Source organism: Anoplolepis gracilipes, chromosome 4 (genome assembly GCF_047496725.1).
Source record: "Anoplolepis gracilipes chromosome 4, ASM4749672v1, whole genome shotgun sequence".
NCBI classification, from domain to species: domain Eukaryota; kingdom Metazoa; phylum Arthropoda; class Insecta; order Hymenoptera; family Formicidae; genus Anoplolepis; species Anoplolepis gracilipes.
In genome coordinates, this window is record NC_132973.1 from 11464027 (window position 1) to 11483738 (window position 19712).

The following is a 19712-nucleotide window of genomic DNA, read 5'->3' on the forward strand; positions in this document are numbered from 1 at the left end:
CTTTGTGTGGATTAAATATTTGCGAAAAGTTCGACTGACGTCGGAATTGAAACGGTAACTTTCTAGCAAGCGCACGATAACTTTATTCTCACAAGAAGCTTCACCAGAACGAGCGAAAACTTCGAATGTCATTTCTTAAACTCGTTACTCGCAGAACTTCTTGATTACAAGCACAATTAGAGTCAATAATTAAAAAGTTATTATTACATAGTGGAAAATATGAAGAAAATCCGAAGAAAGCAAGAATCGTTTGCAAATGAGAACAAAGTTCTTGTTTTTTTTTTTTTTTTTTATAACACAAGTGTAATATTTATATCAATATATTATGTTTTTTGAGTTTAACTTGTCTATCAAAAAACTATTCTCTTTTTATTTTTTGCTCTCTTTTTCTCTATTAATAAAAAACATAAAAATAAAATGTTTTAAATATTATGTTAAATTCTTCAATATCAATTTTTACCCAACTAACTTAACTTTTGCTAACTTAAATCTTAACGAATTAAATTTTTCGATACAAATTCTTAACAAATTTTAAGAAACCTGTCGAACATCTCCAACAAAGAATAACTTTTTGATATCGCGACAAATAAGTACAAGCTTCATCAGATTTTAATTTTACGTCTAATTTTGAATAAAACAATACTCACTGTCTTGCATTGTGCCAATATAAAAAAGAAAAAAGCAAAACGGAAGAAGATGGAAAAGTTACCTGAAAGAGCTCGTACGGTTTTTAGAGAGTTATTGCAAAATATCCAACAGTCAAATGATGAATTTTCTAAGAAACTGTTAACTAATGTCTCATAAAAAAATGAAATAGTTACAACATTAGAAAAACTTGATAACATATTAAAAACTAAAAATATTAAAACTTGGATATTATCAAATCTCAAAATGTGTGCCTATGTTTCATCTAATTATTATTTTAACCCTAAAAAGAATTTAATTTAAATTGATAAATTGATAATTAAATTTAGAACGTAATTAATCCTGAATTTTAACTTAATACCTAAAGAAAGTACAGAATTTTTTGAGTCTTATTATGATATCAACATGTTTCTGAACAAATTTATACTAAATTTCTTCTGATAAAAATCTTTCATTCTTATTCCATTAATAATATAATATCATACTAAAAAATCTATATTATAAAGATAAAATTCAAATTACGTAAAAGAATTTATAAGAAATTGTATTTAAAATATAGAAAAAAGTACTTAAAAAAATATATACGTATATATATAACACTGTTTTAAGAAATTATTAATAATCTCCCTAAAATCTTTTAAGAAATTATAATAAATAATAAATAATATCAAAAGCAATGTTAAAAATTTTGGAGTGAATCTAAATTATTTGAAAATAGTTAAATAATTTAGATTTTATTTTTCTTGCTACAAGGGTACGCTAATAAATCTTTGTTTGAAAAACCACGAGTGGTACATTATGCTGTCTAAAGCCTAAACATTGGATCTGCCAAGAAAACAGTATTTGTCAGACTTTCCCTTTCGCCCTCGGATTTTTCCGACATTCACACCCTGTGCATTCACTCTGTCTTCATTCTCACAAAACCAATATTTAAATTAATTAACAAAAAGTTTCAGAGACAAATAAAGATACGAGATTACCGTTCAGCTCTCTCTCTGGCTGCAGCCTCTCTTCTTCCAGCAATTTCTAAACACCTTTCCTTGTTTTCCACCCTCACTTTATACTCAGGACACTGTTCACACCGAAAACTGGAGAGAAATAACCGGCGAGCAGAGGCTTCACCGAAGATGAAATTGGGCAGAAATTATTGTCGATCCGGAATAAACTTTGCTTCCTTCTGACAATGATGAGGACAACGATGTCGAGCAACGTCACTCCCCACCCTCGCTGGCTCGGAACCTACTCTCCTGCCTCGTCGTCGGCGGAAAAAGCAACCCCCGGTCGTGATGCTCCCTTGAATCGCCCTATAGTAACGCGTCGACGCCGGCAGATCGCGCCACCGCGCGGCAACGTCGGATCGATCGACGTGACGTCACCGCGTCCACGCAAGCGTCGCGAGTCGCGAGTAGCGGCTGCTGCTGCCGCGCCGTCGTGAAAAATTTTATCTCCCTTTCTCCTACTGACAATGAGATTTTCATCTAAGGATGAATAGATCTTGCATTTCCGAAGAGTTTTTAATTATATGGATTTTTTTACGATGACCCAAAAAAAAAATAAATGTTTAAAATGAAAAAAGTCAAAATGTTCTATAAAGAATTTTATAATCTGCGTAATCTATTTTTTATACGAGTTAAATTAGACCAAGTCCAGCTTTTGTGTATATATATATGTACATAATTAAAAATATATAAATATACGAAAAATGTATGACAACATAAACATGTTTAAAGAGCATAAAAAAAGAAAAGAAATTATGAACAAGTTATTATTTTACATTATTAACTTATTGTTAATTTGTTTATACAAATGGCCATACAAATAAATGATTTAAAATTAAAAGTTGTATCTAAAGTGCAGGTTTTATATTTGTACAAATGGTAGATTTAAATATAAAATCGTATATAAAGTGTCTAATAAATTATGGACTTGGTTTTTCCGAATTTTTATATCATTTTTAGAAAGACTAGTATTTTTAATTAGAGTTTTAATTTATCTCACACATTGTTCTTTAATAATTGATACATTGCTTTGTATAAATATATCTCTTATCCTGTTATGAACATAAATAAGAGAATGTAGTATTTCATTTAATAAAATTATTAAATTCAAATCGCTAGTAATCAATTAATAATAGGTAATGTAAGTAGAACGACCAAACTAGCCAGTAATATCTTTATTAATAAATTTTTATCTTTATTAATAAAGATTGGTCGTTCTACTTACATTACTTACTTTCTAAAAATATATTTTTTAATTTAATTTATTAATAATTAATATATATTAATTAAATTTTTTTTCTTTTCAAAAATTATATAAAAATTCGGAACAAAAATACAAGTCCATAATTCATTAGACAGACATTTTATATACGATTTTATATTTAAGTCTACTATTTTTACATATACAAACATAAAATCTGTACTTTAAATCATTTATTTGTATAAACAAATTAACAAATTAACAAACTTTTTTAATATTTTTAAATTTAAAACTTTTTAACTATAATTGATTATTTTAAATAATTATTTTTATTTTCATGTTTTAAATTTTATTTGAAATTGTCTTTCTATTTACCTTTAATATTCGACGACAAACACACATCTTACTTATATAACTTTTATATATACATATATATAACGCGCTATTATAGATAATGTCTATCTAGTGCACGTGCGGAGCAGTTGCACAACGAGATATGCTGAAGAGATGCATGGCAGCATCCTCATCTCGTCAAAATGTATGAGGGCGAGGAAAAGGAATACGTCGCGTGCGAATCCTATGGCCAGAGAGAGAGAGAAGGACAAGTTGAGAGAGAGACTGTTGTTGGAAAGAACAAAGGCGCTTATCTCTCTCATACAGTACAATAATGCCACTCGGTGTGCGAATGGCTGCCTTCTTCCAGCGCGGTAAATTGATTTCTCGCTTCAGCATATATGTATATCGTATATGTGTATATAATATAATACATGTATACGTTGTCTGTCTTAAATGTGAAAACGTATTATGTTATTCTGCTCCAAAGGATACAATCGAAAGTGAGACAAATCATGAGAGTAATCATGTGACATCAACACAAGTGATATATCTTAATAAAAAAATAAGAATTTTACGTTATTCAAAGATTTATTTGAGTAGGTATAAAAATATACTTTTTTAACATTAATTAAAAGATAAATACTTAAAGAAATAAACGCAAAGACCAGAAATGGACACTTTAAAAATGTAGATAATTCAATTAATCAAATAATTCTAGATCTAATGTATTAATAAGTGATAAAAATCAATCTCTCTTGGCTATATATTTGATATAGTCTTAATCATTACAATATCGTATTATATAATATTATATATAATATTTATCATAAAAAAGACATATATGCTATAAAAAATATATATATCAAGATATCGAATACGATTCTTTCAGATCATCGTGTGAATAATGTATATATCAATACATTTATTTTTAAATATATTACCGAAGAAAGCATACTTTGGCAGATCCGCGGTAATCGTCGAAATATGCCAAGAGTCTTTGTTGCAGGTTCAACGGAGTTTCTCTTAACGCGATGACGATGAGGGTCGTAGAAGGGTCTTTCGGCTGAGTATATTGAATTTCCGAAAAGCGCGTCGGGTTTCAAGCGGATGATACCGCGCACGGCCCCGATTATGCCAAAGCGAGTTAGGCGAAGGGGTCCGTGCCGTGCCCTCCGGGGTTCGCGTTTCCGGAGCATGTTATGGCAAACAATATCCTATAAAGCTCGTGATACCACCCGAGAAGAGGTCTTTCTTAATCATCGCATATGTCTTTGGAAATCAAACAATTCCAAGTACCATATACTAAATAATAAATAAAACGTGATGCTTAAATTATACTGATATAGAGAGAAAGCGAATTTTTCATTATAATTTACTATAATACTAAAATTTATTATAATATTATTTAATATAATACTATTTTAATTTTAAGAAAAAAACTATGTTTTTAATTATATATTCATATATAATATAACTGACATATAAATATAAATGTTAAATAATAGTTTAATAGTAATTTAAATTTTAGCATTGTATCTAATACATATTAGGATGAAAGTCCTGTATTTTTTACTTCTCTCTTTTCTTTTTCATTCATTTCAGTCATTTGATTCTACGTTGGCGATTCCGCGATTTTTTTAATAAAAAGTTTAAGTTTATTAGTAGAATCGTGACGTTTGTGAAAACATAGTAAAATCATTTTCGCGAATTAATCGAATGACTAGCCGCGCTTTAATTCGATCGCGGTAAAAGCAGTCTAAGCTGAGTGCTGAGTAATTGGACGCGCCTCCAGAAATAGTTTCGTGAATATTGCATAATTAGAGATCGTAGTTAGACTATCCGGCAGAAGCATTTTTCTCGCGAGTCTTGTATGATTCACTCACCTGACATATGCGTACAAAAGTTTAAAATTTTAAAATTCAGATAGTTTAAAAAATATATATATATATATATATATATGTTAAAGGTCGGATCATTTTGACCCTATATTTTAATAATAGAATATCTCGTAGGACTTGATCAATAAAAAAAAAGTTTAAAATTTATTTTTTAACTTTTGTTGTATATGATCATTTTCTACAGATGTCAAAAAAAATATATAAATTTTTGTTAATCTTTTTTTAAGTCAGTACATTGAGTCAAAATTATGATAAGACATCATGACCCATATGTGACCAGGAACAAGGCAAAAAAAAATATGTGTGTGTGTGTGTGTGTTTGTAACTTTAAATCTTATTATACATATATATATATATATATATATATATATATATATATATATAAAGAAAAAAATCCTTTTTCGTGTTTTTACGTCGGCGAAATTCGTTAGCTAGTAAATTCTGGACTTGTATCATAGCCTCGATCAGAATATTAATCGTTGCATAATAAATAACGGAAAGAGCTGGCATAACACGAGAGACTAAGAATTCGAATATGATGTAAAAAAAGGGTGTCTTCCGCGAAGAATACGTACACTTCGCCCTTGCGTTTCTCCAATGAATTTAGCTTACTACTTGAAATGTTAATTTGAATATACATAGGTCAGAAGAGCTAATAATAAAATTTTCTCTCTCTCTCTCTCTCTCTCTTTCTCTCAGTTGGTCGTGAGTATTTCATTGCAAGAAGGGAGAGTGGCAGAAGCATGATGAAACGATGAGAGAATTACGACGCGAATCCACTTTGTGTATCGGACAATATCTAAACATTGGGTGCATCCAAGAGCACAACCGTTCATTGAGCGCTCAGTGAGCTGTTTATTAATGATTGGCGTAGCTTTTAGAATATAAGAGTATATAACAATCACGAACAGTTGCTCGCTGAGCGTTCATTGCTCACTTGTGCTTCTGGATACACTCATTGTCTAAAATAGAAAGCGTTTCTATGCTAGATACAATAAAAAAGGACAGAAAACCATAACTCTTACTCGCTTAGTCGTTATCTTAGAATTAAATAAAGTAAAATTGATCTACACGAAACAAGTTTTTTCAAGCAAACAACACGAAACATAATGAAGGAAAAACTTTCTGTTTATTTTAATGATAATTTTAATGAAGATCAATATAGTGTATCGAAGGTTGCGAGATGCGTAAGAGTCCCGAGGAATGCTGCGGGTTTTTCATCGAAAAACGTTCGCGACAGGCTTAGACCTGGAGCTTTCTTGATCAATACTCGGCGCGCGCTCAGCGTCGCCCACGCGGCGTTAATTTATCGCCGCTCTCTCGCGTGCGCGAGCATTGCGCCTTTGCACCTTTCTCTCATCCATATTTCATTCGATAAAAAATGATCCACTCGGCTGGCGATTCAGCAAAACTTTCCCGACGCGCGTCCCGAATCGCTCACGTGGTCGACGTTGATATGCAAAATTCAACCGCGAAAAAGCTCTCCCGATCCCTTTTTCATGCCAATTCGATTTGTCGTTGATCCTCTCAGAGTTTGATAATAATCATTTGTCGCGACATTGGTAGAAATTTTGAACCAATGTTATTTTTAACAGATTATACCATACAATATTTTATATTTTTCTTTTGTTATATTAACTTTATCTTATCGTATATATTAATTATACTACTATTATATATATATATGTGTGTGTATATATACATATTTTTTTTATTAGAAAAACTTTTATGTATAGAAAAAATAATCATTATATATATTTCAAAATACTAAATATATACAATATATAAAAAAGGAGAGTCAAGTTTAGTCTCATTTTGCGGCATTCGAAATTATTTTTATCTTAATTTTTTGACAAAATTTTAACTATTTATGAATAGAAAAGATATTAAAGATAAATATCAAAATGATGCGTCTCACCATCTTTTGGAAAATTTTAAAAAATGGTCCAAAAAGATACGTATTCTGTTGAATAAAGTGTCCCCTTACAGGAAATGTATATAGAAAATATTGCAAGAAATGTAATTAAAGTTTTTATTATATAAAATAATATGGGTTATAATTACTAATAATAAAATTTATTAATTTAGGATGATTTTTAACAAACTTTGATTAATTTAATCGATTAATACCATAGCAGACTTGGCTAATAGCTATTATAGTGAGGCGCGTGACTTTGATATTTATATATTTTCCAATCCCATCAATAGTTACATTTCTATTAAAAATAATTTAAGATTTTTGAATATCACAAAATAGAGCAAAAATCTTATGAGAACTTGACTGCTATCTTTATCAAAAATAAAATTTTAATTTAATAGTGTGAAGATATGCATATTCTATCTCTAAAGAATTTTGTCTAATAATATGCGACTGATTGTTAATTTACGCTGAAATTATCTTTTATCAAACATTTAACTTTCTGCCAATTAATTTTTTTCGCAAATAAATTTACAATAGATAAAAAAATTCCATTCTTCTAAGATTGTTATGATAATTCTTTAAGATGCATTTATTTTTATTTTATTTTATGGATTGAATTATATATATAGTGTGTGTATATATGTGTATTTTTCTAACTTCTCTACTAACATAAGTACTGATGTTATAATTCATTCATTTTTAAAAATTTTATTAGAAGTTAGAAATTGATTGCCAAGAGATGCAACTAAATTTAGAAATCGTATTGATTCTTGAAATTTATAACTTGTAGCACAATACGCGTTGATGATTTCAAATTCAAATATGTATGTACAATAAAATAAAAAAATTCAGAAAAATTATAAGGACTTACCTGTCATGCTCATGACTATAGGAAGGATTGAGTCTGCGTGCATATAGTGACGCGCCACCCTCGGACATGTATCCGTCGCACAGATCCGACAGAGTCCTGCTGCCGACGTTCATGCCACCTCCACGCAGTACTTCACCATCGCTCAGATAACCGGAAGCGACGTCTACATCAGCGTAGTCGTGATGACCTCCAACATGATGATGCGACGATGAGTGTAGAACAGTGTATTGTCGGGTCGACGTGCGACTCGGAAGGGTCTGTAAGCCTCGAGCCCCGGGTGTGTAACCACGCAGAAGAGGCTGCATGGGTTTTACCGTCATCTCGGCTTCGTCGTCCGCCAGAGTACCACCGCATGTTGAACTCTCTGACAGAACCTATATAGAAAAATAAAAATAAGCGTTTCTGACGTCATTTTTTATTTTTAATTATATATATATATATGTTTAATGTATTTATCAAATTTTTAATTTAGTGTTGTTTTGGATAGCATTGGGTTTAAACAATTTTAGTATTATTAAGAAAATAATACTTTATAAAATACTCTACAGAAAAATTACGACCTATATAATTTGAAAAAATAAGATTTCGAAAACTGAGATTCCATTCAAGTTTCTTTTCCAAAAACTTATATTTTAGTGAAGTTATAATTAATATATTAAAAAATTATAATACAAAAATTATATTAAAATTAAAAATGAACGTACAATAAAATATTGTTGATGTTATTAATTTTTTTGGGCTAAATATATAAATTAAAATTTTTGCTCCATATAATTATCTATTATTATAATTATTAATCATATATGTGTATATAAAATTATTAACAATCATATAATAGAGTTAAATTATTATGATCATCTTTCAATTTTATCCAGTAATATATCAAAAATTTTCCAAAAAATACTAACCTTCTCCAATTGTTCGAATGTAGTGTCGATCTTCCGATTGGGAATCGTCTTGATCTCGCTGCCGCTTTCGCTGCTCGGTCTATAAATTACACTACTGTCGCTCGAATTACTTTGTCCAGTGCTGTTAGAATTGCTATGCGAGCTTTCAGACATGAGGTCTGAGATACTCGGCATGGGCGACACCATTGCTACTGTATTGGGATCAAGTTTGCGATGAAGAGTATCGCCACTCTTCAACTTCGTCGGCGTTGGTACACCACCGGCTATGCCGCTCTCTTTCGATGGTTTTGACGTACCCTTCACGAGAGCGGTAGGTTTTGGTATGCTGGAACCCGGACTGAGACCAGGACCTGCCAAATTCGGACCCTGAAGAGGACTATTCAAATTCGTCAGCGGTTTACTGGGCCCAAAGTTCAGATTACTCTGCGCGGGAGAGCTTGTAGGTCCATCTTCAATATTAGTTGGCTTCTCATCAGTCACTGGATCCCTGTGATCAGTCGGAGAATGTTGTTTTTCGTTGGGAATGTCGATAGATTCGACTTCTTCCTCGCAAATAACCTTGTCCTGGTTTGATTCTAGAGTCTTTGATGCTGAATCAAAACTTTCCACTTCTGATTGCGCTTCAAAAACTTCCGGTTCTTTCTGTTTTGATATGAAATCCTTGCAGTCTGACAAGTTGGCTTGATTCATGCTCAAGGTGCGATTAAAGACGTCGTTTTCGCGGGTGAGCATTTCTACCGTTTCGGACGGCTTGATGATGCCATTGGTATTCGCCAAAATGGCCTTCTGTATCATTAGGTCTTTGTTTAGACCGTTCGGCGGTGATTTCACATTTTGCAAATGAATTTTCGGATCTGGTATCTTACCCGGAAGCTCCATTTTAGGTCTAGATGAAGGTTTTGTCGTAGGGAGCTCGTTCTTCAAGTTTACGTTCTTGATGTCTTGAGGATTAATCTGTCTAGGCGGCGTCAGGACTGAAAAATTCGTCTTTGGTGATTGTGTCACCGATTGCTTTGCCAATTCTTGAAGATTCGATGTTTTCTTATCATTTGGTAATTTGGTAGCCACCACTTTACTGGCGATCTTCCCATCTTGCTCTAAGACCGGATTATTATAGGGCATCGTTAGCTTCTCCGAAGAACTTAGAGGACCTTTACTCGTACGTGCGATCTTACTCTGAGCCTTGCTTTGCTCCTTCCTGCCTGTCTTCGGGCTTGCCTGCTTTACCGGCTTGGCTGATTGCAGTTTCGATTTCAGAGCGCGACTCTTCGGTGATTCTTGGGCTTGCGCTTTGCTTTGATCACACAGGGAAGTTGAACTATCTGAGTGTTCAGATCGAGCTGAAGAAAATCCAGAGGAACTCGAAGTGCGTTTTGAAACTCCTGAAGAAGCTTTCCCACGTTCTTGATTTTTCTCCTTATTGTTGAAGAGTTTAAACTTATCTAACACAGAATTTTTGTTTGGTTGAGGCGCTGGAGTGGGGTTTCCGGAATATGGCAAGGCTTGTTGTTGGACCCTTAGGCCCCCGTTAGGTCGACCCACCGTGGATGCCCGAGGACTGCAAGTTAATAAAAAATAAATAAAATTAAATTAAGAAGAGAGAGACAAATGTCATTCAAAAATTCTAATTCTTTAAATATTTAAATATAGATTATATAAAAGATATGTGTTTCTTTCTAATTAAAACATAAATTTCAAATAATAGTATTTAATATTAATATTATAGAATGCGCGGTAATTATTTTGCAATAAACAACAATCTATGCAATATCTCAAACAATGCATTTTCTTTACTTAAAAAGAAAATTCTAAATAATCTTTTATTTTAATTTTTTATATTAAATTCATTTTTAATAGTTTTTAATTCTATTTTATTATATAATAATAAATAAAGTTTAATAGTGATTAATAAAATTTCGCATGATTGCGAAAAGAAAGTATTTATATTTTCTCAACACAAATTTTACCTCGGTGTAGTAGCCACTGGTTGTCGATTCGTGTTCTGACTCCTGGGTTGCGGGATAAACGAAAGAGCGCCTTGGGACGGTTGTTGTTGACTTGGACTAGTACTCCTAGAACTGCTCGCGCTGCCTACACCACCGTTTCCGTGTTTCAGGCCTACTGAAACAAAAAAAGCAAAAAAATATAAAGAATGTTTAAAATCAAAATATTTTTTTACAATTTAACTGCAATTTAATATGCTTTTGATTGAGAAAGAACGAGGAAAAGAAGAAGGAGAGAAGAAAAGAAATTTATAGAATTAAATAACTTAATAATTAACTAAATAACTAAACAATTATAATATGCTAAATAATACAGAACTTAACATGCATACATATATCAGTTGCAATATGTAAATTCGAAAAATAATCTTCTTTTCAATCAATTATTGATTTCTTACAATTAGTTTTTAATTTTTTTGAGAATAAAACAATAAAATCAAAGATAATATTTGTAATACGGTGGCAATATTTTTAAGAACAATAAAAATTTAGTGGTAATAAAAAATAATAAAATTTTTGACAATACTGAATTTGAGAAAATAATGTAATGCTTATGTTTAATTTTTCCATTATCAAGTATCTAACAAAGAATTATGACTGTAAATTTTCCATCCAGGCATCGCGAGACACACTGTTATTAGCCGTCTCAATAAAATGATGATCGGCCGCATCATTAAGCGCGCACAGCCGCGCTGTGATTCCGATTCGCTGTATGTGCACGCACTGTGCATATGCGTAATGCAGAACGCGGGCGTAAAGCACCGTAGACAAAATAAACCGTTCGTGTTTACCGAGAGCGAGAAGATTAATCCACCATGTCGTACTATACCACCCGATCCGCTCTTCCCGAGTAATCGTAGAAGTTGTTTCTGTCAAACAATCCGCGTCGGCATGCAACGCTAGAGAAAGAGAGAGAGAGAGAGAGAGAAAGAAAGAGAAAGAGATCTCAAAATCGTAAATAACTGTGATCAATTATAGAAATTATATATGTAATTATATATATATATATATATATATATATATATATATATATATGTGTGTGTGTGTGTGTGTGTATGAACGGGCCGATAGATAAACGATTTTATCCAAATAAATTAGTTCCTTGATAAAAAAAAATTTGACAAATTCTGAAAAATTTATAAATCCTCTTAATAGATATTCTTAATAAATAAGGATATTTTCTTTGTTTGTGATTTTTTTCAAAAAATACTTTATTTATAAATTAAGTAAAAACTGTATATTTAACTCGTTCTCGAAATTTTAATAAATAGCAAATGTTCACAATTTGTAAAATTGTTTTTTATTATCGTTAGGATTATTAATTCCAGATAATATAAGAATAATAAGAAAATATCCTATTTAGTATTATTTCTCATATGTTAAGAATATCTGAAACACACTTTAAAGGATTACACTGTTAAAAAAAAAGAATCCTTTTGGCTTATTTTAAAGAAAGATATTATATAAAGATATAAATGAACTTTTTTCGGTATGTAAACGATAAGTAGCAATTTTATTAAAAGTGAAAATTTTATAAAATTATAGAAAACTTAAAAATTAATTTCTCATTATTCAAAGTTACGTTATTTTCAATTTGTTTTTATTTTTTTAGTTATTTGTGTTATGTAGATATTATTTTTTTGTACGTAATAAATATTAAATATATAAAACTAGAAAATTGAAAAGAACAAAGATTGTGAATTTTTCAGTGATTTGTCGTTTTTGAAATCATATATGGATTTCGCAACCATTATTGCTCTTCTTCATTGACCCATTTGAGAAGGATTTGCAGAGTAGTTGCGACTACCTAATTCTCGTCTCAATTGTCCCTACAAGCGTGACACGAAATGTGATTGGCACAAGACGAATGAAAGCGATCAGTCGCACAGGAATTTTACGATAACCGACATGACCTTTTATCGCAGTTAATGCGACATATGTATAATCTATCTTGTTTTATTAGCTTATTGTTGGTTGCAAGCTTTAATTGTTTAATGACGTTTTCCACAACGAAAAATCTTTTCTTATCCATTTGTATGTATGTACATATGTGTGTAGTTAAATATATTTTTATTTAAATCAAAATCATTGAATTGTGTTGAATTGATTCACTCAAAAGTTTGTCTTCTTAAAAAAAAATAATGATAAAATCCTATAAATTCTATATAAATTACTAATTTTTATCTTATAGAGTACTAAACACAATTCTGTAATTATTTTTTAGAAAAGATAGAAACACAACTATAGAAATTTAATAAGGTTTCGAGACAAAGTTGAGGAGCCATTCAGGATATTAAGCAAAGATATTGGTCGAGGTCTCGTCAATGTTGAGTAAAGATCAAATCTATGTATTTGGAGCCCTATCGAAACCGCCAGTCACGGGGTGTCGTAATAAATTCGATTCCTTTTTTATCCAGTGCACAATGGAGAAAGAAAAGAGACAGACAATTTAGGGGAGTTAAAACGTGACCGAGCATTCGCTCGGCTGTCACAAGAATGATTCATCGTGCGAGTCGAGGACGATATCGATCGATCTGTCGTGATATTAATAACAGTGTATTGCAAATTTTCAAAGTGAAACGAGATGTCAGAGAATCAGAAATGAATGTTACATCAATATTTCAATTATGCTATTTTCGATGAAGAAATTTAACAGTTGAATTTAAGTAATCCTTATTTATAAAAACTTTTCTGTATAAGAGATTCTGTATAAGATTTCTTTAATCATTGGAATATTCTGTTCATTTCTTACGATAGATAAATTTTTACAAAAAATTTTTACGGAAAATTTTTGAAAAAATAAAAATCTCTTACCAGAAAAATTAATGAAAAAAGACAAATTTATTATGAAAGATTTTTGTAAGAGAATTCGGACCAACAGAATATTATATTTATTAAGAATTTGTTGCAAAAATATTAATTAATGGAACGTTTCGTTTTCAAGATAAATTTTTTAGAGAATTCTGATTAGGAAAATATCCTACCATTAACTTTTTGCGACAGGATTCTAAATAAAGGTCTTGTTCTATAAGCAATACCTTGTACAAACTGCAACTCTTACATGCGGAGAATTTCTTGCCACAGAATCATGACTGCACTCATTCACTCACTTCACTGACACTAATGTTCACATGTCCCCTTCGCTATCCTCTCATTGCTCCTTCCGTTTGAGATAAGACAATATCAGCCCACGTGGGAAAGCAAAAGGGATGCGCCTGATTTGTTTCTCATGATACATACAAAAATGTATCATCAATTAATATTTAAAAATATAGATCGTTAATTTTCAAAACTAGAAATATCCAAAATTTATTTTCTAATTTTTTATACTTCATATAGTATCTAACAAAAATATAACAACTAATAATAGAATTTAGAATATTGTCACAATATTAAGATCCGTAACAAAAATAAATAATTTCCATAGATAAAGAAATTAAAAAAAAAAAAAAATGTTTTTGTATAATCTTATCGATTTTTATGAAGCCCTAGATAATCAATAAAACTTTCTCAAACTTTTATATGTACTTTGCGAAATTAATTTTTGTGATAAATCGACTAGCAAGGATTAAAAAAAAAAAAATATACTTGAGAATTAATTACACACAACTCTCTCTTTTAATATTTTCAATAATTTAAAACGTTTTGGTTAATAATTTGTTATATCGTTCAGAAATTAATTACAATATCTGCAGCTGCAGCTCGCGTATCCTCTCGCAATCTCTCGCGCGTGCAAACTCGTACTTATATTTTGTACGAGCTCATACACTCCCGCTATAGCCTTCTCGGGACCCCCTCAGTTTCTCCCTTTGTTTCTCCCGTTCGAGAGCGCATCTGAGTACGAGGGAATTGCGCTGCAAGGCACTGCAACGGTACAACGCGAAAAGGCATTTCGCGTACATGTACATACATATACATACGCATATGTATCGCGAACGCAATTGACAGACCGAGATTAACTTCAGCGGTGATCAGCTTCAAACTTATCATTGTCTTATTATCAAGTTTAGCCTCTTTTATTTGTTAACTCCACATATATCTAAAATTAAGTTTCAAATTATAAAAATCACAAAATTAAATTAAAAAATTAGATTTGAGTTAATAATACACTAATTTTTTATTAACATATTTTCATTAATCTTTTTTGAGATTGTATTTTAAATTATGCATTAAACACAGCTTAACACTATACACTTTCTTATATTAATTTTAACGTTTATCAGGTTTAACATGAGTTGCAGTTTATATAAATTTTTACATTGTATAAATATGGAAAATATAAATTATTTACGAAGAAATAATTTACATATAAAAATTGCATATATACATATACACATACATGTATATGTAACATATGTATATATGTATGTATGTGATTAATTTTAATTCACTAAAGGACATTACTTTCATATAAATGATATGAGTGCTATATATATAATTAATGAATTAAAACGAATCGCACACATGTAAATGTTGATATATGAGAACCACTTGTTAGAAGCGCGTCAATGTACCGTACGCCAACCGTAAAAGTTTTCTTCTTTCTCTTCTGTTATTCCTTTTTTCATTTACTATACCGCACATACCCATGCATATTTCAGATATGAAAAATTATTTGTTCAATATGATACGTGTACCTAAAGTAAATAAAATTTAAGAATTTTAAAGAAAAAACAAAGAAATTGTTGAAGACAAAAATTCAAGACTTGGCAATTTTAAATATGTGTGGTTAAATCCAAAGTTAACAATTAAAAAATCCAAGAATTTAAAAATCTAACAATTTGATAAAAAAAATCTAAATTTTGATATCCCTAATCTAATCATTATATAAATATTTTTTTAAATTCTATTTATGTTAGCCAAATTTCTATTTATATCATTATACATTGTTGTATCTTATATTTAATATATAAAATTACATCATATTTCTTTTTTATTTTTCATCACAATTTATATAGTTATGTAAATGCTCTCTGCCTTGATTTTGTAAAAAATTGTAAAATTTCAAGATCATAATAAATTTTAATGTAGTTTCGAAACGTTTCGAGTTTTATTTGGACCATAACTTGAGACGTGCGGAAGCGAAACGGAACGCGATATTGCGTGTCACGAATTTCTTCGTGAGTGCACAGACAAGGTGTTCCCGTAGACATGAATCTTTAAGAAAACGTTTATGGTGCATAAACGCGATAAGCACGATTTATCCTCGAGTGACTCTCAGATTGTCGAACGTTTGCTCCTTCTTTTTTTTTTATATCATAACTGCTACTTTCATCCCCTTTTGCTTTGTTTATTGCGGATGAAGCAAATGTGCGAGAAAAATATAATGCAAATGCATTCGTCTCATAACAGACGAGAACTGACGTGATAAAGTAATCGGATGACGTAAAAATTCGAAGTACTAAATACTGAAATACTAAAACAATATCGAGATATAATCAATTAATTTAAAAAGATTTTTCGTTAATCTCGATAAAAAATAATAATACTTAAACGTATGTAATCATATATATTCAATAAAAAATCAGAATAAAATGTGTAATTAAAAAAATATATATAAATAAATTATAAAAATTATAATTAGTCTTACAGAAGAGGAGAAAGATGTTAAAACAAACATGATAATAATAATTGAGCATTACTATTATTAAATTCTTTCATTGATATTTTTTCTTCTTTCTCTCTCTCTCTCTCTCTCTCTCTCTCTTTCTTTATCAAATAAAAATTTATTCCTGGTAGTGTATGCGCAGAGTCAAAAGACAAGCCGCACCGAGGAAAAGTAGAAAGAGTGATTAAATACACGCAATGTGGATTTAAGTTACATCTTAGCTCACTTCAAAAAGATCATTATCGAGGATTAGAAGAACCCTTAAAAGCTTCCTCGATAATTAAGTCTAGTCTTTTTCAAAGAATCCTCCGCTATCGACTAGCTGTCGAATCGATTTGCTCGATGACCGACACGTGTTACATCGCGCCTCGTCAGGCTTCCAGGCTGATTAGCAGTCGGTACATCGTGCAGGGATAGACTCCTTTATCTTGATTAGAAGAGAAAGAGGGAGAAAGAGACAAGGAGAGAAATTAGCAGAGATTACATTATGACGATTAGAGAATAGATATATCCGTAAAATGGTACTTGAGGGGATGATGCTCGAATTTTAACTCGGCGTAAATAATTCGAAATGTAGTAGATATATGGTCTTTTGAATGTTTTGTAGCACAGGGACGTGTAGAGAAACTTAAAACGCAATATAATGCAATAACATAAATTATTTGATATTGTTAAATTGATAAAAATTTATATGCGGACGTTTATATAATGAACAACATTTTAGTAAAAAAATATGATTGGTGGGATCCGTTGCATCTTGTATGATATTTTCATCGTATTAATATTGATCCAAATAAAGGGAAAATAAATTAAGTTTGCCTCTCAAACAAGTCGATGCGTTCGCAATAATAAAATGAACTTGACGCGACATAAGAGGGAGAAAGAGGGATATTTAGCTATTACACGTGGTCGTTAACAAAGTTAGTGCCTCGTTCTTTTTATTGCGATTGCAAAGTGAGCGTAAAGCGGAAAATAGCGAGTATGTCTATGAAGAAACGAGGGAACGAATAACTCCCTAAGAGATAATATCGCGCTCATAATTGACGGGAATGGCGATCGAGAGCTCGTTTCAATTTCGACCGACTCTCGCGGCCTTCTCTCTTTGTGTCTCCTTGCACGTGCGTCGAATTAGCGCAAGGGTGTTTCAACCCCCCTTTTTCTTCTACATTCGCGGATCCCCACAAGCGTCCCGTGGGATCGACCTAAAACCTAAGCAGACTGTGACTCACACAAACCATATACAAACTGTGCAAAGCCTCTTTCCCTTTCGCTTGTCAATCTGTCTTCCTTTTACTTTTCAATATTTAGTGACTTTACCTCCAACGAGATATACAAATATACAAAAGATATTGTGTCGGTCAACTTTAATTATGAACCTGATTCATAATACAGGGTGTTTACTCAATTCTTGTAAAAAAATTCCCTGCAAATTCCTTGATTTTCCAGATATTTTTCTTCAAAATTCCAAGTAAAAGGAATATTTTCGAAACTTTTTAATACAGCTTTCTTTGAAATAATTTTTTTTATTACATGCATTTTTCTAATATTTTTCATTCATATGAGGGAAAAACACGGAGCCTCTTAAGTTTCAAGTTGGTTAGATTTTTATAAATGTACTAAAAAAAAACTGAATAACTTTTATAAGATATCTTTTCATTTATATAAAATTTTCATTTCTTTATGATTAAAAGTTACAAAGAGTACGTACTTCATATTCAATATTATGTTTTAAGTATTTTTTGCTAGACTTTAAGCGTTTAAGAGTTTCACAATTGTTATACAAAAAATTCTATGCGTAAAAATTATTAGAATATTAATTAAACAAATTAAATTGGCAAATTAAACGCTAGTCATATTTCGATAGTTCTATCGATTAATGAGACTGTGTTGTTTTACAATTACTTTTAATTTCTAGAAAGAAAAAGAGAGAGTTCTATGTATCAAAATTATTAGTATATTTATTTAAAAAATTACAAAATAGATCGTCCAAAACGTCAAACGTATTAAATATTGAGATGAGACATTGGTCGTATTTGGATAGTTCTATCGACTTTAATGAGATTTCATGTCAGTCTATAATCATTTTTCATTTCCATAGAGGCTTCTATGCGTAAAAATTATTACAATAAACATATGTTTATTAAACAAATTAGATTGGCCGAAACGTACAAGTGCTTAAAATCTGATAAGAAAAATTGTCAACGAACAAAATGCAGTGAACTTGACATCTTACAATCAGTTTGTCTCGAGCCATTTTTTTTGTTTAATAGTCAGAATTATTTGTGTGTTTAATCTTCTCAAGAATTCTAGAATTATCAAAAATAAAGCCAAAACTCAACAATTAATGAGTTTCTACAAAATGAGACGCCAGTTTCACAGCTGACTGTTTACAAGTTGAAAAGCAAAATTATCAAAAAAAGAATTTTTGAAAAAATTCTCTGAATTCCATTAAAATTTCATAAGACCTCCCTGATTTTTCCAGATACAAAAGAAATCCCTGAATATTCCCGGTTTTCCATGCTTTTTCAGGAAGTAGACACTCTGATAATATCATTACTATATTAATAACTAATTTTACTTTTTATATCTTACTGTAATTTAAAGATGATCTTTGATTTAGCTAATTGTAAGATATTAATTTTAGAGCTAGACAATATTTCTGATGTTGTATAATAATATAATGGTATTTTTATATTTTTCCTTATTTCTTATTTATTTTCCATCTATGCAAATTTTCATGAAAAATAGACAAAGACGTATTTTTCATCGAAGTCTTTCTCGTACAAACGCTTGCTTATGCCAGCATAATAATAAAGCGAACAGCTAATCTCATTGCGTTTGAAGAGCCGAGGACACCTCTCTCTCTCTCTCTGTCTGTCTCTCTCTCTCTCTCTCTCTCTCTCTCTGTCTCTTCACAATGGGGACTAATGAAAAATAATGAAATTGCAAAACGTGATGGACGTTGGCACAGATGGGGGTTACGCGAGCGTAACGGTGCGTCAGACGATGATGAGACGCGATGATAAACGATGATGATCCCAAGACCTGTAAGATATAATGTAGCGCGTGTGCTGAACTCTCTCGTCCGTTTCAGAGATCCTGCCTTTCTTTTTTCCCCTGGCGATCGAGCCAGGTGCATCAAATGTACCTCAAAAAGGTTCGCCATTAACTGAACGATAACGGAATCACCTGTCGTTTCACGCTAGTTTTGATTGATTCGATCTGATACCTTATGGATTTGGTATAGAGATTGATAAAAATTATTGCATCTAGTCAATTATACTTTGATTTATTTCATTATCTTTTATAATTATTATTATTAT

The 19712-nt window shown here is 31.0% G+C and overlaps 1 protein-coding gene across 7 annotated transcripts in view; it reads right to left on the reverse strand.

Moving 5' to 3' along the window:
• Sick (sickie) overlaps positions 1-19712 on the reverse strand; it is a 183905-nt gene that overhangs the window by 51440 nt on the left and 112753 nt on the right. For 6 of the 7 annotated variants that reach the window (XM_072891062.1, XM_072891063.1, XM_072891058.1 and 3 more), the window contains 3 exons: positions 10746-10899; positions 8779-10336; positions 7871-8244 (listed from right to left, as the gene is read on the reverse strand). In XM_072891062.1, the coding sequence (XP_072747163.1) occupies positions 7871-8244; positions 8779-10336; positions 10746-10899 (2086 nt within the window). The remainder of the gene's footprint in view (positions 1-7870; positions 8245-8778; positions 10337-10745; positions 10900-19712) is intronic. The other variant, XM_072891059.1, reaches the window with a different exon arrangement.